General features: G+C 46.1%; 1 protein-coding gene across 1 annotated transcript in view; it reads right to left on the reverse strand.

Moving 5' to 3' along the window:
- LOC308168019 (disks large homolog 5-like) overlaps positions 1-24006 on the reverse strand; it is a gene marked incomplete at both ends in the record, with an annotated part of 45818 nt that extends 21812 nt beyond the window's left edge. The window contains 15 exons of the mRNA XM_080542497.1: positions 4-96; positions 551-654; positions 1114-1289; positions 1386-1513; positions 1790-1922; positions 2235-2360; positions 2761-2945; positions 5816-6046; positions 6929-7241; positions 8090-8346; positions 10994-11177; positions 13519-13662; positions 15360-15513; positions 17349-17417; positions 23706-24006. Coding sequence (XP_080398623.1) covers positions 4-96; positions 551-654; positions 1114-1289; positions 1386-1513; positions 1790-1922; positions 2235-2360; positions 2761-2945; positions 5816-6046; positions 6929-7241; positions 8090-8346; positions 10994-11177; positions 13519-13662; positions 15360-15513; positions 17349-17417; positions 23706-24006 — 2598 coding nt within the window. The remainder of the gene's footprint in view (positions 1-3; positions 97-550; positions 655-1113; positions 1290-1385; positions 1514-1789; positions 1923-2234; positions 2361-2760; positions 2946-5815; positions 6047-6928; positions 7242-8089; positions 8347-10993; positions 11178-13518; positions 13663-15359; positions 15514-17348; positions 17418-23705) is intronic.
- Between the last annotated feature and the right edge of the window lie 1633 nt (positions 24007-25639).

The following is a 25639-nucleotide window of genomic DNA, read 5'->3' on the forward strand; positions in this document are numbered from 1 at the left end:
CACCTTCAAGAGAGACACGCTGAGGGACTCTCGACAGCTGCGTAGCAGAGCTTCACACTCGCTTAGTGATTTGTTATCTAGTGCAATTCCGTTTATCTGCAGAAGGAAATGAGGTCACACTTTCATATCCAAATATTGTGATAAGGCCCAGGTCCTTCACTTCAAAATGCTGGGAGATGATTTATGGATTAATAAACTTTTGCGCAAAGGCGATATGCATACAAGGAGGAGATTAATTAATTTGTTATGGAATGTAATTAAGATCACGGTGAGGGGGGAAATTACTAGTGGGAAGAATCTGGAGGGTCATCAAAAAGAGAGGCCGAATTTAATTGAAGCGCCCGTAAACCGTAAATACACTAGAGGGCAGCACAGGTCACCTTTCACCTGAGCCAGAGGGCCTTTCGGGTTGTGGTTTCCAAACACATAATCACACGTAATCGGGGCCGACTCACAATCAATCAAACGCAGTATTTGAAGTGATTTCAAATACTAGGTAAAGCCAGCGTCTGGATGTTTTTATTGAAGGCAGTAAAAGGCAGGTTCTTACAGTCATCAACCTGTCGCCAGCTGTGAGGCAGCCCTCCCTGGCCGCGGGGCTGCCTGGGGCTACGGCAGCCACGAACACACCACTCTCCAGGCAAACACCACTGTCTGCAACACACACACACACACACATTTACTTGTATAATCAAAGGGAAATTGCAGCAAAAATGAAAGCAGCACACTCATTCAAATCTTCAAAAGATATGTAACATCTTCAGCACACACATTTGATATAATTCTAGAAATAATGTAATAATATCTTCTATCACCACATTTTTATATCCCCTCTTTTTATCTAGTGATGGACATCTCTGTTGGATAATGAACATCTTGCATGGTTTTTAAAAAAAAAAATCCTTTATATTATTTCATTATTTCCTTGTGTAGTTTGTATTTCATGTCTTGCATAATGCGGTCGGTTTTCATGAATAAAACAAACGCGTTTGTCCTCCGAAGCGTGCTAGGGCATAAGGAAATGCGAAGGGGAAAAAGATAAGAACATTTAAATAAAGGCTCTGGCTGATCCTGCTGTCTCGTTAGAACCACACGTCCGTCTCTCAGGCTGACCTTTGTGTCCCAGGAGGCTCAGCTGGATGGGCGTGATCAAGCGTCCCCCCAGAGACTTCCTTCGTCGGACCACCATGTTGATCACTCCCTCTCCGCTGAGCACCGCCTTCATCACCTGCTTCCTGTCCTTATTGGTCAGGTCCACGTCGTTGATCTTCAACAACCAATCGTTCACTCTGTTGAGAAAAGGAGCGAAGGATCAGTGTTGTTGTTTTTTTGTTTTTTTTACTAAACGTTTTTAAAAAGCAAGAAGACAATGAAGCGAGATCTACCTCAGTCTTCCTTCAGCGATACTTCCTTTGTCCACTTTGCTCACGAATATCCCACAATCCCCTGGGACATATGGATCGTTTATTCCCTCGGCAACGTCGAAACCAAGAGCTTTCAAATCCATGTCCTCCTGAAAGTTCACCATAACAACAATATATGCCATTCAGATGACGCTTTTATCCAAACCAACTTACATTACAGTGAGTGCATACATTTTTCAGTATAGATGGTCCCAGCTGGAATCGAACCCACAACCTATGCGCTGTTAGCGGCATGCTCTACCAACTGAGCCACAGATGATCACAGAGGATTAAACTATCGTTATGACCTCTTCATGATTAGTTCACATTTCAGATGTTGTGATGTCACGACAGACTGGATGTAGAAATGACTACGGTCGACCTACTCTGTCCTTCTCAAACTCCACGATTTCCGTCTCCCACTCCAAAGAGTCGGTGTCGATGGCTGAATCGTGTGAATTGTGAGCCATCAGCTGACGAAACCTCGCCTCCTTCTCCAACTGGTCCTCCATCTTTTCCCTGCAGGTGAGAAGAACAAGGGTATCCACCACTTTTACATAACAAACGTTGCCGTCGCCCTCAACATGAAGCTCATGAGTAAGATGCACGGTTTCACCACTAGGTGGCAACAAAGAGCTGGTTCAAAAAATCCCACAACTGTCAGAATCCCTGATGATGCTTTTCACAGTGTCACAACCCTTTGTACAACCAGTGCCATGTGTGATTCCGTTTCTCTGTACCTTACCGTACCTAAAATAGTTTTATTAGAGAAGGGCACATTCTTGTGACAGATACGACATGACAGAGGTTATGAAGGAGTGACGGACTCACTTCAATTCCTTCAGTTCTCGTGACGCGTCGTTTTTCTGCTTCCTCATGTCATCCAGGTTCCTCAACGCGTCCGCCAACTCGCTCACCGCCCTGTCCCTCTCTCTCCGCAGGTTGTCACACAGCGTCCTGGCAGGCAGACACACACACACACACACCTCAAAAATCCTGTCAAATGTATTTTTTATTTATTTTAGAAGTGATTCGATGTTCGCCAACATTCCGTGACATTTTTAGGTCAAGACGCGAGCGCAAACTCATTGTGTGCCGAGGGTGAACAAAGTCAGCCCGAAATGTCAACAGCCTAGAGTGCCACGGGTGACTTTGTTCACCAAAAAATGCATGAATGATGATGCCTAATTTTGCAGCCAATCAAAGTGTTGTCGCTAGGTAAACACCACATAGTACACTCGGCACTCTAGGGTGGTGAGTGTTTCCGGGAAAACTCTTTGGCAGTTGGTGAGTTAAACATCTCTTGTCTTCGGTTGTTCCTCTTCCGATAGACAGTACATGTCACTTCCTTCCTTACCGTATGCTCTCCCTCTCGGCCACGATCTTGTCCCTCTCCTGGAAGGCCCAGTCCCGTCGACACTTGGCCACCTCGGCCTCCTGCGTGGCCTCCTTCAGCTCCTGGGACATGGCCTCGTACTGCTTCCTCAGCATCTCCATCTCCTTGCCCGCCCGCTCCATGTCCAGGTTGGCAGAGTCTTGTTTCTGGACGGATAATTAGGAACCAGAGAGGAGGTGACATCAGTTTAACGATGAAGCGGTTTTACCTGTAGTGCCACTCTAGCCCTACATAAGCAGGTGCCAAGCCACACAGGGCAGGCACAGAGGCACACACAGACACAGACACACGCACACACCCGGACACAGACACGCGCGCACATGCACACACATTTACATTTTACATTTAGGGCATCTAGCAGACGCCTTTGTCTAAAGCGACTTACTACAATAAAAAACGTTAATCAAATAGAAACTATTACTCGGTCGAGATAAAACAACAATAGCATTAAAACCTAGGATATGAGACCTGACAAAATAAAGTGTATCATAAACAACAGACAGGAGGAAGGGGAGGCTTCAGGAGGGACTGCTAAGGTGCAGTGACTCTGCAGTCGTGATATACAGATACAAGCACAGATACAGATACAGATACACACACACACACACACACACACACACACACGCACACACACGCACGCACACACACACGCACACACACGCACACACACGCACACACACGCACACACACGCACACACACGCACACACGCGCACACACACTTAGTCTTATGGGCAAGAGGATTATGCCACCAGTACGGCTGGAGAACAGGCGGGACCATTTTAAAAATAGAGCTTTTCGTTTTTTAGTCTCTCTAAAAGCTTAACAGTGTATTCCTGGGAAGCGGTTTGCGAGCCTGAGTTAGGAGGGAGAGCGTGAGTTAGGAGGGAGAGCGTGAGTTATATCCCGGCCAAATCAATTCCATTACATTTCCCTGTTTTTTACGTTGGCTGGAATAAATGGATCGCTTAGTCCAGCCGCCACAGAGATTTTAATACCCGCTGTGTGTCAACATCTGAGGAGGCTTTCCACTTTAATTGCTGGTAATTTCCTAATGCAGAGGATTTCCATCACGGATCATTTCTAACGCAAAACAACAATCGCTTCTTCTCCTTTAAGAGAGAGAAAAGCCGTTCTGTAGAGCTGCTGTGTGGACGCTGGCGGGACAGATGTGTAGGCAGTGGAGAACACTGGTCGTCAGCCGAGGGAATTCAGAGGAGGAGGAAGACACAGGACAGGACCGGACAATGGAACTTTATAGTGACTATAGGGGGAATAAACTACTATATAAACTATAAACTATATTCTAAACTCTATCAGCTTTAACTTACTTATATTACGACCCGATGCGGAAACAAACCCATATACCCTACTTTCTCTAGACACTAGATCTGAAAGGATTAGAGAGCTATAAAGTAGGGATGCAACAATGCATGGTGAGACAGTTCATTATCTATACAAATATGGGATGATTGAAATCGGTGAGATGAAAAAGAGTATCGCGATTCAGTTAACCCTTAAAAACAGCAGACAGCATTTCACACGCATTGTTCTCTGTTTACCGTAGTTCCTAAACTATATGTGCTATTGAAAACATTCCAGCAGTTCCTGAAAGCAGAGAAGCTGCGCTTTCTACACATATAGGGTTATTACGGTAATTCAAAGCACAACGCTTATGGAGAGCTGAGGAGAATTGAAGAGGGAAGCAGCATTACAAGCGAGCATATTTTAGTGGTCGAGCTGTGTTTTTATACTTTCGTGAGTTTGTGTACATAATGTCAAATGTCACATGTGTGAAATGTCAGGAAAGATCATCTAGGGTTACCAAACCACCCAAAAGGCAAAACACAGAGAGCCCGCATGGGGCGATGACAGTGCACTCTGCAAAAGGAGCAGTCCCTGGCAGTGTGAAGAGTTAATGTGGGCCTGTGTCTGCAGCTAGAGAGGAACTGCTTCAGAGAGTTCCACAAAGGCCCGACAACGCCTGGACATTCTTAGAGAAAACAGGGCAAAAACAAAAAAAACTAAAAGCCCTAGGCTCACAACTTTCTTGGACAGATGTAATATAGTTGATAAATGAAATAAATGCCGTATATTGAAAGCTGAAGTAATCCTGGAAAAAGCGGCAAAAGCACTTACTCCTAGGACATTGTCTGACACTTTTATAGCCAGGCGGAAGGTTTGATTAATAATTAATAATAGGGTTAACATCAGAGGGCGTGATCTACTTTTGACTTGGCTTGTTCAAAGTTCTACCCTATCGTAGTTATACCCTACCTCAGAGAAAAAAAGGGATTCTTTATGGAAATACAGTATTTTGTACTTTTTGTCGAGGAAATAAAATCAAATAATATTTTTCAGTCATAATTTATCTGCAGTCTCGTTTTAAACCCAGTATGAATCAGTGAATCGTATCGAATCGTGACTTGAGTGTATCGTTACATCCCTAGTATAACATTTTACAAACTGGAGGAAAGTTCCACCTAACCAAATCCATTCAGATCTACAGTATAATAGTGTCTAGGGATACAGTGGCAGGGTGGCATCAGTCTATATGTTTAGTAATGACAGAGTAACTCACTTTGAACACCAACCACAAAGCTCTATGATGTTCCTTAGTGAATTCAGCATTTCAGCGTGTGTGTGTGTGTGTGTGTGTGTGTGTGTGTGTGGTGTATGTCTCATCTGTCCAGCCTGGTTGTATTGTGTGTGTGTGTGTGTGTGTGTGTGTGTGTGTGTGTGTGTGTGTGTGTGTGTGTGTATGTCTCACCTGTCTGGCGTGGTAGTATTGTGTGTGTGTGTGTGTGTGTGTGTGTGTGTGTGTGTGTGTGTGTGGTGTAAGTCTCACCTGTCTGGCCTGGTAGTATGGTGTGTGTGTGTGTGTGTGTGTGTGTGTGTGTGTGTGTGTGGTGTGGGTCTCACCTGTCTGGCGTGGTAGTCGTGTGTGTGTGTGTGTGTGTGTGTGTGTGTGTGTGTGTGTGTGTGTGTGTGTGCGTGTGTGTGTGGTGTGGGTCTCACCTGTCTGGCCTGGTAGTATTCTCGGAGCAGCTGGTCTCTCTGGATGATGGCCTCGGTCCTCTCCTTGCGGGCCACGTCCCTCTCCTCGCGGACCGTGTCCATGTCCCTGCAGGCCTGGCTCAGCTCCTTCTGGGCCTCCGCCTTGTCCTTCACCTCGTGACAGTACTTCTCCAGCAGCTCGCTCTTCTCACAGATCGCCCGGTCCCGGTCCACCAGCGCCGAGCCCAGCTCCTTCAGGAGTCGACAGTCAGACATTTACATTTGTAATCATTTAGCCACAGCAATTTACAATTAGAGATTACAGGGACAGTCTCCCTGGAGTAACTTAGGGCTAAGTGCCTTACTCAAGGGCACACTAGTGGTGGTGTTCCTGACCTCATGACCTTCTGATCACCAGTCCAACTCATCCACTACTACATTATCCATCTCCACAGGTTCCACCGAGATGATGACATTATGTCTAATATATTATAAGTACCTGCAGTGGTAAGACATTCATCCATTGATATTTTATATCAACGCCGTTTTGTTATATGCAAAATGTGTGTTTCTCTTCTTTTTTTTCTATTTTTTTTTAAAGCTAGCAAACTAACCTGAATAGATTAATAATCTGAGATGATTCATTCATTTAGTGCCTAAGGTGAATCAAGTCATCTAAATTGTCAACATTTTAGAGTGCCAAGGCATAAATGCATAAATGATTATGCTTCACCAATGTATGATGTAACCACAGTATTGTTGCTAGGTAAATACCAGATAAAACACTTTATCGGCACTCTGGAGTGTTCGGTAATGCTTTGGCAGTTGGTGAGCTTGAACACGCTACTATATCATCAGGGATAGGTCACCCACCAACATTATGACAAGATAATCTTTTTTTTATTGCCATGCAATCAACAGTCAATTGTTGGAATTTTGTATTTTTACGCTCTAGGCAAGGGGTCCCCCATAGACGGCGACCCTGGAGCAATTAGGGGGTTCAGTGCCCAAGGACACCTCGACACGTGGCCGAGCCGGGGTTCGAACCGCCGAACTGCCGACCGTGCGATCGTTAGACTACCCTCCCTACCCTCCTGAGCCACAGCCTCAGCCCGGGGTGCGGTGGCGTCTCACCTGCCGAAGGGCCTCCAGCTCCTCGCCGGCCACGCGCCTCTCCGACGACGTGTCCTTCAGCTTGGCCTCGGCCGCCTCCAGGCCCGTCTGCAGCTTGTCCACCTCCTTGATCACCTGGTCCCTCTCGCTCATGATCAGCCGGTACTCGTTGAACACCGAGTCGCGCTCCTCCTTGTACTTGTCGCAGTCCTTGGCCGCCTTCAGCTGCTGGGTCTTCAGCCGCGTGGCCTCCGCCTGCAGACGCTCCGTCTCCCGCTGGAGCTCCTTGTTCTGGGACGCCGCCTTCGACAGCTCCTGCTGGGTGGAGTCGAACCTGCCCGAAGGGAAGCAGGGGAGGGAAGGAGAGAGGGAGGGAGGGAGGGAGAGAGGGAGGGAGGGAGAGAGAGAGGGAGGGAGAGAGGGAGAGCGAGGGAGGGAGAGAGAGAGGGAGAGCGAGGGAGGGAGAGAGGGAGAGAGGTAGGGAGGGAGAGGGAGAGAGAGAGAAAGAGGGAGGGTGCAAGAGAGGGAGGGAGGGAGAGAGGAGGAGGGTGCAAGAGAGGGAGGGAGGGAGAGAGGAGGAGGGAGAGAGAGAGAGAGAGAGAGGGAGGGAGAGAGGTAGGGAGGGAGAGAGGGAGAGGGAGCAAGAGAGAGAGAGAAAGAGGGAGGGTGCAAGAGAGGGAGGGAGGGAGAGAGAGGAGGAGGGAGAGAGGGAGAGAGAGAGGGAGGGAGAGAGGGAGGTAGGGAGCGAGAGAGAGAGAGAGAGAGGCAGCACAGATTGAAGAATGGACTCTAGTTCCAAGGCAGACTTTTATGTTATTAATAAAGGCGTATGACCGATAGCTCAAGATAACTTGAGTCTTCTGCCAAACTAAAAAGATATCAGGCGGCTAAAAATAGAGTGTCTGATAAACAAACAGCGACATCACAGAGAAAACGTGGGAACTAAGGAGCATCTACAACCTTCATTTTGATGCTTGCTTCAAGCACGTATCTGTGTGTGTGTGTGTGTGTGTGTGTGTGTGTGTGTGTGTGTGTGTGTGTGTGTGTGTGTGTGTGTGTGTGTGGGTGCGTGTGTGTGTGTGTAGTTGTGGCTTGACAGTTAACTTTCTTCAAGTGTGTGTGTGTGTATGTATATATGTGTGTAAGTGCGCGCGTGTGTCGTCGTCGTGGTAACGTGGTTACCTCCTCATGGAGGACGAGTACTGCTGCTGGTAGTGGATGGCGGCGTCCCTCTGCTTCATCAGGACGTCCGTCTGTTTCTGCAGGCGCCGCGCCTCCTCCTCCGCCTGGTCCAGGCGGCTCAGGTCCGTGTTGTGATTGGCCGTCTTCTCGTTGTACCGCTTCCGGAGCGCCTCGTAGTCCCGCCTCATGCCCTCCAGCTTGTCCATGGCCGTGTCGTACAGCTTGTTGAGGATCTCCGACGACCCCTCCCTCATCACCTGGAGGAGAGGTGAGTAAACATCGTTAGAGGAAGTAGAATTGGTAGTAGTAGTAGTAGTAGTAGTAGTAGTAGTAGTAGTGGTGGTAGTAGTAGCAGTAGAACTAGTAGTAGTAGTAGTCAAATTTGTAGTAGTAGTAGTAGAATTAGTAGTAGTAGCAGTAGAATTAGTAGTAGCAGTAGAATTAGTAGTAGTAGTAGTAGTAGTAGCAGTAATAGTAGTAGCAGTACAATTAGTAGTAGTAGTAGTAGAAGAATTAGTCCTAGTAGTAGTAGCAGTAGTAGAATTAGTAGGAGTAGAATTAATAGTAGTAGTAGTAGTAGTAGTAGTAGTAGTAGTAGTAGTAGTAGTAGTAGTAGTAGCAGGAATAGTAGTAGTAGTAGTAGTAGTAGTAGTAGTAGTAGTAGTAGTAGTAGTAGTAGCAGCAGAAGCAGTAGTAGTAGTAGTAGTAGTAGTAGTAGCAGCAGAAGCAGTAGTAGTAGTAGTAGCAGTAGAATTAGCAGTAGTAGTAGTAGCAGTAGTAGTAGCAGTAGAATCAGTAATAGAATTCGTAGAAGATTTTCCACAGTGATCTATTTTTCTCAGGTCCTAATATAAGTGGCCTGGTTTAATAAATGATTGCCTTGCATGAGATTGACAGTGTATTGGTTGGTATTGTATTTAACCTCCAACAAATCAATTCAATTCACTTTCTTCATCCCTGGTCCAGGCAGCAGCTCTGCAGTATGGGCAGGCCCAATCTCACTGATGACACGGTACACCATGTGACTCCCTCCTTCCTGTACTTTCTACACTGTTCTCTCTCCTTCACGAGACGGTGGACGGCGTACCGAGACTTGCCATGCGTGACACGTACAGAGCATCTCATCCAACCTGTCAGAAACACAACGCTCGTCTCTAGAGCCACCGCGGGAATGACATTGGGCTGGTTTCATGGAGGCAGAATTAAGCCCTAATCCTAGGCTAAAAAGCATCCTCAATGGAGATTTTTACATTACAAGTGTGATTTAATCCCGGACTAGGCTTAAGCCCTGTTTGTGAAAGCAGCCCTATGACTCCCTTATCAAGCAGACCAGACTGGAACGCTTCCGGACTGTATTCAGACGGTGCGTCATAAAAATCCAAAAAAGGATTTCATGTTCAGAGAGAGTTGGACTGCAACTCTTGTTTTCTGAGAACTGGTGAGTAGCGACAGATTAAAAGGAAATTGGTGTTTTCGAAATCCGACACTGGAACAGTTTGTCAAACGACCCTCGTGACACGAGGTGCTTAGCAGAGAAAGGTCCCGGTCCCGGAGCTAAGTTAAGGAACCGGGTCTCTCGGTGAAACCAGGCCCGAGACGGCCGTTCCCAGCATCCATCTCCGCTGGATGAAGGACTATTTATTCCTGTATTACTTATTGATTTTTGACACCTTTTCTCTCACAGCAGCTGAACTGAACTTGAACAGACAAGGAACATGACGGAAAGCTTTCAAACGAGATAAAGCCACGCGCCGTTCTGCATTTCCTGCACGTACAGGCCGCCCGCGTCGCATGTCGGCTCGTGAGAATTCCTCGACATAACTCACGACGGCAGCCTAATTTGAATTGACATCGTCGGGCTAATTTGAATGTTGTCGTTTTTTATTTTATTTGAATGCGGCTCGACAACAGTTCAGCTAATAAATGTCATGAGCTCATCATACGCAGACGACAAGGCAAGGCAAGGCGCCTTAGCACACCCGGCTTATCAGACGGGGCGTAGAAGCCATTCCCCATGATCATGTTAGTCTTAGTATGAGCAGGCCTCTTAATGATCCGGCTCAGCCTTAATGAGGGCAGGAACACAAACGTAGGCAGCGGCGGAAATGACAGGAAACACAATTGTTACCTCAAGTTTTGCTCATTTGTCTTATGTGAAAGGGTTTCTGATAGCTCTGACAAATGTTGAAATGAGCCTGTCTGACCCCCCCTCCCCCACACTCCCTATCTGTATTAATGATGTGTGTGTTCTCTGGAACTAATGGGCGACGTAGAAGCTGTCTGAAATGTCAGAATCCAGCGGGGGTGTTTGAATCTCATTAGGGGTCGGAGGAGGAATAGAACTGTTCCACGCAAACAATGTCGCTGAGCCAACTGACACGACTGAGGAGAAATTCCTCCCCATAGGAAGTGGTTTCACAGCCTCAAACCGAATACTTTGCTGCTCACCGCATTAACAATCTAGTACTGCCTAATCCCTCTAGTGACCTAAAGACCCAGCAACTCCATTGAGCATGTGTGTGTGTGTGTGTGTGTGTCTGTGTGTCTGACTGCATGTCTGTGCATGCGTGTGTGTGTGTGTGTGTGTGTGTGCGTGTGTGTGTGTGTGTGTGTGTGTGTCTGACTGCATGTCTGTGCATGCGTGTGTGTGTGTGTGTGTGTGTGTGCGCGCATGCCTGTCTGTGTGTGTGTGCCTGCCTGCTTGTGCGTGTGTGTGCCTGTCTGTGTGTGTGTGTGTGTGTGTCTGCCTGTCTGGGTGTGTGTGTGCCTGTCTGTGTCTGCCTGTCTGGGTGAGTGTGTGCCTGTCTGGGTGTGTGTGTGTGCCTGTCTGGGTGTCTGTCTGTCTGTCTGTGTGCGTGCATGCTTGTCTGTCTGTGTGCATGCACGCGTCCACTGGTGGCCTACCTGCTGGTGCAGCAGCCGCATGTCGGCCACGTCTCGCTGGTCGTCGTCGTGCAGCCTCCGCAGCTCCTCGCAGGTCTGCTTCAGGTGGTTGTGTTCCCGCACCAGCTGCACGTTGTCCTGCCGCACCGCCTCCAGCTCCTCCTTCACCTGGGCCTGCTCGCTGGCCACACGGCTGTGCAGCGTACTGGAGGAGGAGGAGGAACAACACACACACACACACACACACACAGACACACACAGTTTATTACTGGAGGAACCACACACACACACACTCGGTTTATTACTGGAGGAAACACACACACACACACACACACACACACACACACACACATTCGGTTTATTACTGGAGGAAACACACACACACACACACACACACACACACACACACACACGCACACGCATTCGGTTTATTACTGGGTTAGTTTCATCTACTGTATGGCACCACACACCTTTACCTGACGAAGAAAGAAAACGCAGAAAAAAGAAGACAAACGATGTCATGATAAGTGGAATACATCCATACACAGACACACACACACGATATATAATATATATATATATATATATAATACATATGTGCTGGAAGAGACATTATGTAAGTACTCTTGGCTGATGGATGTGCTGTACTTCCTGTTACTCTGCTACTGTGTGGCAACAGTAAGCACATCCACACCAAGCTTCAACATCAGTATGCAAAGTTGTCAAAAAATGAAATAAACTCTTGGGTAAATAATTAAAATGTTCTCAAAAAGGAATGGAAAAGGTCTAGGACTCCCAGAGGTCTATCCGTCTAGACACAATTGTTTTTCATTCCAAAAACGGGCAGGGTGCAGAGCAGACACAGTAGTAAACAGTGTTGCTGCGACCAACACAAATGGTGGGAGATAGAGAGGCTTAAACATAGGCCGTAATCCCTCATCTGTCTGCTTGGACTGCAGCCAGCTGTTGGTTCCTTCCACTATGGAGACAGTACACACACCTGACACTTTATTAGGAACACTAATACTAAATACTACATTGCTCTCAAAACAGCCTCAATTCTTTGTGGTGTTGATTCCGCAAAATGTCGGAAACATTCCTTTGAGATGCTGGTCCACGAGACTGCATCACACAATTTTTCCGATTTTTCAGGTGCACTTTCAAGCTGTGAATCTCCCGTTCTGCCACATCCCAAAGGTGTTGTATTGGATTCAGAACCGGTGACTGGGAAGGCCACTGAAGAACACTGAACTTTGAAAATTGTCATGCTCGTGAAACCAGTTTGAGACGACCTTTGCTTTGTGACATGGTGCATTATCTTGTTGGAAGTAGCCATTAGAAGATGGGTACATTGCGTCCATGAAGGGATGCACATAGTCAGCAACAATAGTCAAATAGGCTGTGGCATTCAAGTGATGACTGATTGGTATTAACGGGCCCAAAGTGTGCCAAGGAAACGTTCCCCACATCATTACACCACCTCCACCAGCATGGGCTATATCTGTAAGTGCAAAAGCCAATCTGGTTAGATGCCGAATGCGTTTCATCGTCTCTATACTCTCTCGGTACTCTGCCAATGACAATGTCAATTGAATCTGAATCTGACTGTTGACAGGTGTACAGGTGTTCCTAGTAAAGTGTTCGGTGAGTGCATGCCACCCTTAAACCAGACAAATGGACCATGCCGGGCCTGCCTCACCCAGGGTACAGCCTGCACCGGCTTATTCAACAGACCAGCCACATGGTCCACGTGCAGCATTATCCAGAGAGCCAGATGTCAGGGCCTGCCAGGCCTTCCTGTGCTCAGAGCCTGATTACGGAGTGACCAAGCTGGGTTACGTTCATGGCATAACACCCCCCCCCCCCAACCCCCACCACCACTACCACCCCCTCCTCCACCACCACCACCACCAGCCCCCACCTCCTCCTCCTCCTCCACCACCACCACCACCACCACCACTACCCCTCCACCTCCACCTCCTCCTTCTCCTTCTCCTCCACCACCCCCACTACTACTACCTCCACCACCAACACCACCCTCCCACCACCCTCCCACCACCTCCTCTTCCTCCTCCTCCTCCTCCTCCACCACCACCACCCCCACCACCACCACCCCCACCACCACCACCACGGACTGTCTGGGGGACATTGCTTCTCGTTGCGTAATTCCGTGGCCAACCTCTGCTCACCAGCGAGCGGTCACCAAGTCCCGAGGTCTCAACGGACCACAAGCGGCGGCTCACTTTGGAATTTAGATTTTTAGAGACAAAAAAAAAAAAACACTCGTTAAAATAAAAGGGTTGCCGTGGACAACCAAGCAGCTTTCGGTACTGTACAAAGGGTTGGCCTCTCACCCCCCCGGGAAAAAAAAATCTTTTCACTGCAATCTGCTCCACACATCTCCTGAGAGAGACGTAATACAAGGGAAAACCACCCTCGGCTCATTGTGTGAGCACGCGATCGTAAAAAGCACTGAGCGCTGAAATATTGAAATATTGATGGGGCCCAAGCCCGGCTCACTCCACCAACCACTCTGCTCTACTCACTGGTGGAAGTCTGCCTTCTTCACTGCCTCCTCGCATCTCTTCAGAGTGGCGCTGTGTTGGTTCTGGAGGGACTGCAGGTCCGCCATGGCCTTCATACACTGCAACTTCAGTCTCTCGTAGTCGTAACCCGCTTTGGAGTTGGGCCTGTTTCACATGAGAGAGAGAGAGAGAGAGAGAGAGAGAGAGAGAGAGAGAAAGTGACATTTACATTTTATGGCATTTATGCATTTATGCAGACGCCTTTATCCAAAGCGACTTACGACAAGTACATTTGTCTAAGTAAGGGAATTATCTATCCATCAGTCATCGCTAGAAAAAGTAATCTATGCTAGGACCAGGGGCCATTGACAGTCACGATGCTAAAAGAAGGGAGGGAGAGAGAGAGAGAGAGAGAGAGAGAGAGAGAGAGAGAGAGAGACGGATGAGACAAAACAAAGGGTTGTGAGTGATGCGTACAACAACATCTAGACGCCACCAGGGAGATAGGAGAGGAGGGAATGACTACAAAACACAAAACAGGAGCGTGAGCGTCTGCCTAACGGCGAGATTGGGGAGGGTAGCATAAAACTGGATGTCAGCCTCTTCTTTCACAGAGTTACTTAGCTACATGACGAAAGATAGACGCAATTTTGCTCTGACATGGGAGTTTTTGTTAACCGCCGGGGGGCCAAGTTTGACATGGTGCAGCGATGATGTACGTGTCATCTCAGAAAAGCCCCTCTCACAACAACCGCGAACCCTTTTTCCCTCGAGGCTTTCAAACTCAAACTAGTGGCACAAGTGATGTTTGCGATGGCTAGTGGCAAAAAGCCAGGGAACAAAGAGTGGCATGAACTGAAGTGGACTGGGTGGTGTCAGAACGTCCCAAGGCTGGCCTCCCTTTAGTGACGTAGTAAATAATCCTTCCTTCTTCTAGCGTTGTGACTGCCGATGGCCCTTGGCTCCTAGCATAGACTTCTTTTTCTTATGATGACTGATGGATAGATGATTCACTTATTTCAGACAAAAGTACTTGTTGTAAGTCGCTTTGGATAAAGGCTAAATGTCTCAAATGTAAAAGGTCTACGTGACAGAAACATTGTATCAATAATACATGTCTGGGGCACTTAGGTGGCGTAGCGGGTTAAGCGTTGACCATGTAACCGCAGGGTCCCCGGTTCGATTCCGGCCGGGGGACATATTCTGCATGTCATCCCTCCTCTCTCTCTCACCCATCCTTCCTGTCTAAATCTTCACTGTAACTGTCAATAAAAATGAAAAATATGAGTGGGACTGCCCCACTCAGAAAAAATAACTTAAAAAATAATAATAATAATAATACATAGACAGCGGTGAGTTCCTGCCCTCGTCACCTCTGATATGACCGTAACCCAAGGACGCACCAACGTGTGACAGCAGCTGGTGACAGCGTGAACAAGTCGGCAACCAATCAAAATGTTCTGACTTTTATTCAGTAGTATAGTATATAGTAAATAGTATAGTATAGGTAGTAGTGGGGATTACTCACAGAACACATTGCATTGCGATACTTGGCTTGACTAGCGAGTGTGTCATAGATTTTCAACAATTAAAATGTTTCCGAATCAAAATACATTCGTCAGTGAATTAAGTGAACCGTCTATACATCAGTCCTCGCAAAAAAAAGGTCATCTATGCTAGGAAGAATTACGTTCTTTTTTCAATTTATTTTTTACATTTTATTGACAAAGAGAAACTGTACGTGGGGGTAGAGGGGATGAAGAGGTCTTAGGAGGGGAAAATAAATACCAATAAAAACTGAAAACATAAAATACAAGAGTGGTGACTGCAACTAAAAAATCAGTGCGACACACGGTACGTACCTGCAGTCGTCGAAGGTGGTCCCGGGGGAGGAGAGGGCCAGGCGCTTACGGAGCTCGTCCCGTTCCCGGGTCACCTGTCTCAGCTGGAACAGGACCGTCTCCATCTTCTCACTCATCTGCCGGTTCTCCATAAGGGCGGGAGGGGGGGAGGAGGCTGTACCTGTGGGTGTCAGCACGTCACTAATGGCTAGAGCTCCTCGGCTCGGTCCACGCCAACGACCCAGGAAGGTGGAAGGTCGGAGGTCAAGCTCCAGGGAGTCATGCTTTCATTTCATTCTTAATTGTTGACTTTATCTCCTTGTGATGTGTAGTATGTATGTTATTCTTCAACTATATGATCCGAGCATATCCACACAAGACTTCAAGGTGTTACGTATCCAATGGCATCCTGCCTTTGCATCTGGTCATCACATTTGGAATGTTTTACGCAATTTAGTTTGGGGGCTGTTTCTAAGGCGGATATGAGTCAAAATAGGGCATGGAGTTTAAGAGGTTAACTCATTTGGTGCCGAGGGTGAATAAAATCGCCCGAATTGGTCAACATTCTAGAGTGCTACGGTCAAATTAATTCACCAAGAAATGCATAAATGATGATGCTTCATTTTGTAGCCAATCAAAGTGTTGTTGCTAGTTTAACACCACATATAACACTTGGAACACTCTAGGTGGTGAGTGTTCCGGAATTCGTTGGCAGTTAGTGAGCTATAAAGTAGTATTCAGAAAGAACAAGTAAGTTCACAGTGTGTGTCTGATCTTCTTCTGACGTATTCACAACTAGCGTGCCGTGCAATAGGATGACTTTGTATCAGGTCATTGTGAATGTGATCGTATGATATGACATCACTCTCCGAAAAACTAACTCAAACTATCTAAACTCAACAGGAAGTGCACCTGTTTTGGAGTGTGTGTATGTGTGTGTGTGTGTGTGTGTGTGTGTGTGTGTGTGTGTGTGTGTGTGTGTGTGTGTGTGTGTGTGTGTGTGTGTGTGCGCATCATATTATTCTTTTATCCGTGACTCATCCTTTCCATCTAGGTGTAATCGGTTAGATCACTGCTATGGCCGTTATTCCCTTTTTTATTTATTAATACTTCCCCATTGTATTCATTACCTCCAGCCCCAGAGCACTGTCTACATCTGTGAAAACACATTATACACGTTCTGTACTCAAAGAGGTATGAGGCACAGGTCCAAAGGAAATGACTCCCTATGATGTCATTGGGGATACAAGCTTCTTTTCTTTCTTTTAAATTTCTATTATGAATAAATTCAGTTATTTTCAGAAACTATAATGAGTTTCCAGCCAGTGGGAGTGTGTTTGTGGCTGCGGTTTTTGAAAATCAATTAATTCAATATTTTCAATTAAGTATGGGATAATTTCCTTCAGAGCTTTTGTCTTTTCTTTTTCGACAACAGACCATAGAAACAAAGAAAAAAGAAAAGAAAGGAAAAGGCAAATATTTGCAGTTCTTACATACAGTATATTTACACTAGTATGGTGCTGCAGATAACACAAGAACAAAGATGTAAGAACAACAAAAAATGGTGACGTGTCCCTTTAAACAGCCTTTGTTGCCGTGTTTATATGAGTAAGATGCTGTATAAGCAACGGTCCTCTTTCTGGGCCACGCTGACCGGGCCTCACTACTGTGTGGAGCGGTGCTCCTGCTGTCCAAGCCCTGCTCAGCCCTGAAATCCTTCTCTCCCCCCCGAGAACGGCTAAATAAAACCATTCTGGGGGGTTTGCTGTGGTAAATCCTTTCACATCTGTCTAAGCACATGCATGTGCTGAGAGACTCAAACAGCAGGGAGGGGGAGGGGGGGGAGCATAAATAACACCCATGCTGGTCAGTTCTTTGGCATACATCATAACAAGACAACCACAACAAACCGCACACGTACACACATCATATTTGCATTAAAAAAAAAAAACGTTCCTGAAAACCTTTTGAATGAATGTGAGTAATAAACACTGTGAGCTCCACACTCACCGATGCTGCTGAGAGAACTGCTGCTTTCCGAGTCAGACGGCATGGTAGACAACACGCTGTAGGTCGACCCTGGGAGAGAGGACGAAACGTTCAGGTCAATCCATTTATACCAGCAGCATCCCGAAGATTAATAACACCTGTAGTATTACTCTGCTACAGTACAGCGATGAGTATGCAAATCACTCAGTGACTACACACAAGACATGAAGGAGTTCACTTCAGCGGTTTTACGGTTAAACACTTTAGTTAGAGCGTAGTTTATAAGGCACTGTAAGACTTGTTGGAAGCATGAATGACGACCCGCATTCTAATCCCTTACATCACAATGACGCTAGGATGAGTAACGCATTATTCTTTCGGGAATTGTTCTTCTTTTCGGGAATCATTTTCGGTGTTTACTTTTACTTGGCAGACTGGTAAGAGGAGGTTGAAATTGACAGAAGAGGCTGAGAGTGTGGCTAATTACCACAGGGGGTTAGCGGGGCTAGCTAGCAGGCAGGCAGCCTAAACAGAGCCTGCTGAATAGGGCCCCAAAAGAGGCTCAGAGCTGTTCCTTTCATCTTCTCAGCCACACCACACCACACAACAGAGCAGGCCTCTCTCTCTCTCTCTCTCTCTCTCTGAAGTAAAGCTGCTCCACCATAAGGAGGTTACTTCTCCCTCTGGTGATTCATACAGTAAAATCCCCCTGAAATGCTTCAAGTTAGCTTTATCAACCCGAGGACAAAAAAACGGATGTCTTTCAAAACAGTACTATGACAAATGTTGAGGGGTGGGGGGGGGGGGGGGGACATATTAATGAACCCTATGTTCTGTGTTCTCTTGCTACTTAAAAAGGGCCAAAGGAAGTGAACTCATTCTATCAAAATAAATAAAGTGAACCCCTCAATTCAACTGTAAAGGTTTCTGTAACCCGGTCGGTGTTTTTTAAACTTTAGTACCCGTCCGACCTCGGTTTCAGCAGCAACCAAGAAGAGGATTAAGTGAGGGAGTAAATAGTTGTGAGAAATCTATCCCCTTCATACTCAAGAGTCTTGAATGCTGCGGTGAGAATCCCAACATCGATTGCAACATGGGAGGGGGGCTTGTATATGCCCCGTTGAAGCCACAAACATCCATAACCCCCCCCCCCCCCCCCTCCTGCCCCGACCACAAAGCCCCTACACATTCATTAACTTCTGCTTGGCTCCGGGATGAACAGCTGATGGAGCAGTTCTGTCACCGACTTCTGCCCCTGATGTAGGGTATACTACGACTCAAGTAAAAGAGGAGAGAGCGTGACAAACGATTCTATTTACCCACATCTCACCGCACTAAATCAATCCCTCCCTGGCAAGGTTCCTCGCTCCACTAAAGGAGACGGGAGAGGTTTGATTAAAACTGGAGGGAACCCAGCCCTTCCTTATATGGGTTGCTCAACCGCTTCTCTCATTCTCCCAGCGCTCCTGCTGCTGCTGCTGCCTAGACTATACTAGGACTGAGAGAGAGAGAAAAAAAGAGAGAGTGATGTGCCTCAGGAACAGTGGCATCCCATGGATCAAGCAGTCTTTGTTCTCCCTGGCTTAGGTTTCCCATGTGTCTGTTTGGGCAGGGAGGGAGAGAGAGGGAGAGAGAGAGTGTCACAATGGGCAAAGGTCCACCATGGGATTGCTCACTCTCACTTTTCCTGCTTCTTGGAAGTCATGTGACTCCAGGAGGACTCACTCTGCTACTGTTGTCGCAGAGAGCTCATTTGTATCTCATTGTGGGGCCGATTGCTTGGCAACAGTCACATGCGTTGTGTGCTTGTCCTGAGCTGTGTGACAGTGTGTGATGAAACGTCCAGGTGGACGAAACGTGCGAATGGGATCGAATACGTGACGGAAGCTGGTGAAAGGGGGAACAAGACGGCAGGCGACCAAATATTCAGACTTTTATTCTGAAAAATGTAACTCATCGAATCCATTGCATTGCAATATTTTGGCTTGAGTAGTGAGTGTGTCATTGAGTTTCAACAGGGTTTCAGTAAATCAACGTGTTTTTTAATCAACGCTCTTTTAAAAGGTTGATTTGATATAAATTAAGTGAACACCCACAAATGAGATTCAATTTTCCTTTTGTCCTTTTTATTTACATTTTTCTGAATAAAAGTCTGAACATTTGTTCCCCCCCTTTCACCAGCTGCCATCACATAGACATTGTTGTAAACTCCCATTCCCCCAGGACCGATTGCTGTATATGCTGTGTCACTCTTGCAAAGCATCTCTTCTTGAGTAGTAATGGAGTCATATATATTCTGTTGAGTCATTGTGTTAAGTCATTGTGAGTGTAACACTCCTGGGATGTCTGAAGCCAGGATCCAGTCAGTACTCCTTAGATGTAGCTTCACGGAAACACATCTTGACGACATCTGCGGGGGGTTAGGGTCGATTAAACCAACATCCAGAATAAACTTGTTTGTAATGATCGTTTGTTTTTAACTGAAACGATGCGGGGAAACGGGGCTTGGGCATATGAAAGAGGACTGTGAGGAGGAGGAGGAGGAGGAAGAAGTGTTTTCACTTTTCTCTTTCCACCGAGCGTTTCCGTAGCCTGTGTTCTGGGAGGAATCATGGCAGGATTGGGAACACTCACACAAAACACTTCATTGAGCGAAGGGGGGAAATGTGAGTGGGAACACAGGGGAGGACAGACCCAGCATGAGAAAAGCACACACCTCTCTAATACACAGCAGGCGTTTACTGTATCTCCTCAGAAACTGGGCACCACCTGAACACACAAAGGCTTGCCTCTGCCAGCACCTAGGGGCCAGGGTTATACAAGGATAGAATGTCTCTGTTTAGGAACAATAAAAGTATTAGCCTAACTTTAAAAAAAACTAAACACAAAACAAAAAAACCTCGTTCACTTTTAACGGGAAGTAGGAAAGACTCACATTTCGCCGAAAATGATATAGACCTATCCTTCATTTCAGCGCTTCCTTCTCTCCCTCCCAAAAAGTTTGACAAAAAACATGACATAACAGTTTATTTCCTCCTTATCTCCCTGTATCTGCCAAGCCGTTCAAGCCGATCTGTGATGCAGTACAGTAACAAGTGACAGCTGAAATCGGCTTGATTCAGAGGGGCCTCTCATCTGGGCTGATCATGGGGTATCTAGCTCACAGCCTCTGGGATACTGGTCGACTTCAGCTCAGGCTATTGAGAGGAGGACAGGCTGCTGACGGTGCAGATCAGGGGGCCTATAACAAGCCGCTGTTGTCCCAGGACAGGCCTAGGCCCTGCTTTTGACTACACACACACACACACACACACACACACACACACACACACACACACACACACAGACACACACGCTCTCTCACTCACACACACACACACACACACACACACACACACACAGTGGAGGAACCAGTCCACCCAGTGGAGTGAACACCCCACTGTAAGAGCAGCTTGGCCCATTGTGACCTGTGAACTGGCAATTAACAAGCTGGTGTCGGGTTACAGATCAGATCACCATTACCGACACACAGCAATGTGTCCCATTCAGACAGAGAGTATGGGACACATTATATAGACACTTAAAACTGTCATACTGTTACAACTCAGTCAGTGCATGATTTCAATCATTAAATTGAGTGACACACATGTCGTGTATATGGTCAACATCCTCCGTTGTCAAACGGATGGCCTAATTTCTGACACAAAATAGCAACAGCGTTGAATAAATGCATTGTTTATGTATTTCCAAGAAGATGTATCGCATCTCATTCTGAATGTCGTCATCACACTGAAAATGTGCCACGGTGTCCTTGGCTGCGAGAAGAAACATGTAATGCAAATCGATCTTTTAAAAAAAATGCAAAAATGCTTTGCAGGTGCCAAGGAGAGGTGCCTCGGTCCAAAGCCTATTAACGCTCTCTATACATTTACAATTATAGCATTATCAAGACACTCTCCATCTGAATACTCTAAACTACAGACCTATGATACAATCGTGTAATAATAAGCTATTGTTTTCGATTTGTCCATATGATGATGTAATGTGTCGTTGGATGTAGCAGTTAACCGTATTAGCCTGTTTATATTTGAGAGGAAGGTACTGCTATTGACACTTTTGTGAGGTAGGGAGTCTAGGGACCATCCAGAATATTAGCTAAACCAGTTTGACCTACATTGACTCAGTTGTCGAATGTATTTGCATCTTAAACATGCTAGAATGTTCTACGCAGCTTCAGGATTCGCCAGTGGTGGGGGGGGGGGGAAAGGCCTAATTTCATGAGGTTCAAAGGATAGGGGTCGGGGAGTAACGCTTTGACAAACACAAAGGAGAAAATTACACCCAAATTATTCTGTGTGCGATTATTCTCAGATAAATAAAACCTAAAACAACACTGGAGGCCGCGATATACTGACATCTTCCCCTCTCAATGTTACAGCTGCCACCTTAAAGACTGGTTTGTAAACAACAGCAACAAACAGCCTTATCACAGCCTGATAAAAGTAATGTTGATAGTGCTGTAAAAATAGGTAGAGGAGGAGGAGGAGGAGGAGGAGGACGGTGAAATAAGAACCTGGGGATTTAGAGATGAGTCTAATAATGACCTTTTATTGTGTTATGACACCACGTTCCCCCTCCTCTCCTCTTCCCTTTTTACCTTCATGTGCGTGAAATACATGACTTATCTTATTGTACGACTTATCTACGACTGTCAACTCAGTTCAAAATCATAATAACATGCTGTAGGCGTTTGCTGACTCTGGTGTGTTCAAAACTCGCTATTTCTAAAAGGAATAGGCCTACCAAGAGAGAGGGACTATTAATCTGCAACTGGACATAGCTCATAACTGTATTTATACAATGCAAATCATGATATGATGACAATGAAAATCATAAAATCATGACAATGGTAGTGATAGGTCCAAGCATAGTTGTCACTACCATTGTCATGATTTTATATCATGTTCTTATATCAGTGCACTTCTGGTTAGATGCTAAACTGCATTTTGTTGTCTAGTAGCTAGGCCTACTTGTACTCTGCAATGACAATAAAGTAGAATCTAATCTAATCTAAGTCAGGTTGGGTGCTCTGTGATATTTGGCAGTCCAGGTCACAATGATATTGACGTTTTCCAATGAGTCATGCTGGATGTCATTCAAACCGAAACCATAGTGGCAAGGATGCCTGCCTTGACTGAGTCTACCTTGGGTGTCATCAACATTGAGTTATTAGACTGGTAGGAAACCTATCCCTTCTTTTACCTTTGTTCTTGAATGCCGCCAGTCAAATGCTGTCATCAAACCATTAGACGGTTCACCGCATTATGTTCTCTGATTCAGACGGGAAATACCCAAAGGCATGGAAGTTTACTATCCTGTTCAGCAACACACAAAACCAGTCCAAAGTCCCTCACAGCAGGCGACTTAACTCAGCAAAAGCAAACTCTTGTTGAATTGACATTAACACAGCATTTAACACCACATATTATTGATTTGTGTCTGTTGTGCAGCTGCCTAAAAGCATGGCCGGCCTCCCCCATACTAGCCTATGACAGCATTGATTTTTTTAGTCATTTAATTCCATTAACTACTTCTAGAAACAGCTACACCCGTGTGTGCTTTTAGTGGAAGGGGGCAAAGGAGAGCAACCTAAATCCAACATGGTCCAAGCATAGTTGTTTGCCTATGATGACTGATAGATGATTCACTTAGCCTACTTTACACGAACGTACTTGTTGTAAGTTGCTTTGGATAAAAGCGTCTGCTAAATGTCAAACGCCAATGTCTGTCTGTGTGTGTGTGTGTGTGTGTGTGTGTGTGTGTGTGTGTGTGTGTGTGTGTGTGTATGTGTGTGTGTGTGTGTGCGTGACTGCGTGTGTGTGTACAGTATGCAAAAAGGACATAAAGTCACATGTTGAAAGTCACACCGCTCCCCTCTCTCTCTCTGCATCATAATATAACTTGCCCAGAGGAAAGGTCCTGTCCTTCGTGCTGTTATGACATGATGACATGGTCAATAACATCACGACCAGCGGGGAAACTGAATCACATGCAGAAAATTAAAAACATCACCAAAACAAACCTAACCTAATCTCAAGGAGGATCACCAGATGTTCCCAGATGTCAACAATAATTGACGTGAGGAGGAGGAGGAGGAGGAGGACCCCACGTTGAGCCGGACCTGGGGGTCTCTCTCTCTCTGCCTTGTTCACATCAGCTCAGTTCAACAGAACTTCAGATGGTCTTCATGTCATGGATCATCTCAAAAGAGCCTCTCTGGCGGGGGCGCTTGCTTCCTCCACCACAGCAAGGGTCTGATTCAAGTTAAATAATAATAATAATAATAATAATAATGCATATACATATAATAATTCTCACCAGATGTGTGATCCACTGGTCCGAGGCCGTTCAATAGCAGGGCCGAGTCCAGGTGGGGGTGCGTCTGCTCCAGGGCCGCGCAGAGCTCCTGGAAGTGGTCCCTGTCCTTCCCCAGCAGCATCTTCAGCAGCACGGCCACCTTCTCCGCGTTGGACGAGCAGCTGTGCCCCAGCTCGTGCCGCTCCGCCGGGCTGAGGGTCCCCGCCTGCCCCAACACCTCCACCACCCTGTCCGCGTCCGTGATCGACTCCACTAAGTTCTGGTAGCATTTATCCAACAACTCTTTGTGTTTAGACTCCATCTCTGCAGTTCGCAACCACCACAACACCCTCCTCTCTCCTCGGTATCAGCTGACCCGCTCCCCCCCCAAGACCCCAAGACCTCGATCCACTTTCAGCCCGTCAACTTATGGTCGGGATGGTGGTGGTCACTACTACTCGGTCGAGTTGGAGAGTACGACCGCGACCGTAGTAGTGCATTGCATAACCCCTAAGTTGAGTTACGCTTATTTCATCCCAAATGGAAAGAGGCACAACTTGAAGTAGCCATATTTGTTGCCCAAGGCTGTTGACTGCACTGAGAAAAAGCGATACATTTTTTCCCCCAAAGAAAGCGCTAAAAAAAGGTCCAACAAAATCCACCGTTTGCGGAACTATTATGTCCGATCCGATTCCGAAAGCGGTCCTCCTCACTGCTTCTTTCGCCCCTTTAAATGCGTCAATGCTCGTGCGATGTCGAGTTCTTCCAACATGCTGGAAAGAAAGTATTGCAACTCTTCAGGAGCCTTCTTTCCCCAGGACTGCAAACTCCGCCATGTCTCAGCGGCCCGGCAGCTGTAGTCCGACTGGCTGCCAATCATATTTTTTCGTGCAATGGCCATGTAAGGTAACAGTGGGCGGGGCTAGGGCTCCCAGACGCACCTGGCTTGAAACTTTATATTCCGACGAATTATGATGACAAATAATTATGATGACGTATCAGAGAAAGTTGATGAATAATATGGTGATAATAATAATAATAACCTTTATTTGTATAGCACTTTTCCTGAAAACGTTGCAGCTCAAAGTGCTTTAATCATTATATAATCATAATTTAATCATTGAGTCATTTAAAGTCAATATTTAAAAAGATGGGTTTATACATGGACTCCTACGATGATGTCAATATCTGATTAACCCCTACTATGCAATGTTGTCTACCATGGTGCATTGTTGCCTTGTAGTGAAACGTTTTCAGAAATGGTTATTAGGCATAGGCCTACAATACAGTGCGTTTTTCAAAACAGTTCTATAAATAAGTTCTATATTTATTTATTTTCATGATAGTCAACGTAATGTTTTATCTGCATCCTGCCCTTTGACACATTTGCACTATCTATAGTTTAAGCTTTCTTCTGCTCTATATAATCCCCAGAGAAGGCAAGGCTCTTACTGGAGGCGTAAGTCACATCTGTCAAGCAAGAAGTTCTTAAGAAAACCGCAAGATCTAAAGAAAAATCGAATAAACTGGCTTCTCCTAAAGGACCTATATATAAGAGTATGCAGTGGACATCAATATAAAACATGGTACGTGTACTGTATGGATAACAGACTACTTTGTGATTCGTCACAATGCTCAAGGAGAAAAGGTTAATCACGAATGTAGTTCTGTGTATTCCCTAACGTGGTCGAGAATGACAAAGGGTAAATTGTGCATTGATGACGACTGTGCAGACTGACAGCTTAATTCTGCACACACTGTACCCATACAGTACATTGTCCAGCTTTAGAGACTGTAGCCATACAGTACATTGTCCAGCTTTAGAGACTGTAGCCATACAGTACATTGTCCAGCTTTAGAGACTGTAGCCATACAGTACATTGTCCAGCTTTAGAGACTGTAGCCATACAGTACATTGTCCAGCTTGAGTTTTAAACAGCTTTAATTCAACAGAT

Source organism: Nansenia antarctica (assembly GCF_963989245.1).
Source record: "Nansenia antarctica genome assembly, chromosome: 11".
NCBI lineage: Eukaryota > Metazoa > Chordata > Actinopteri > Argentiniformes > Microstomatidae > Nansenia > Nansenia antarctica.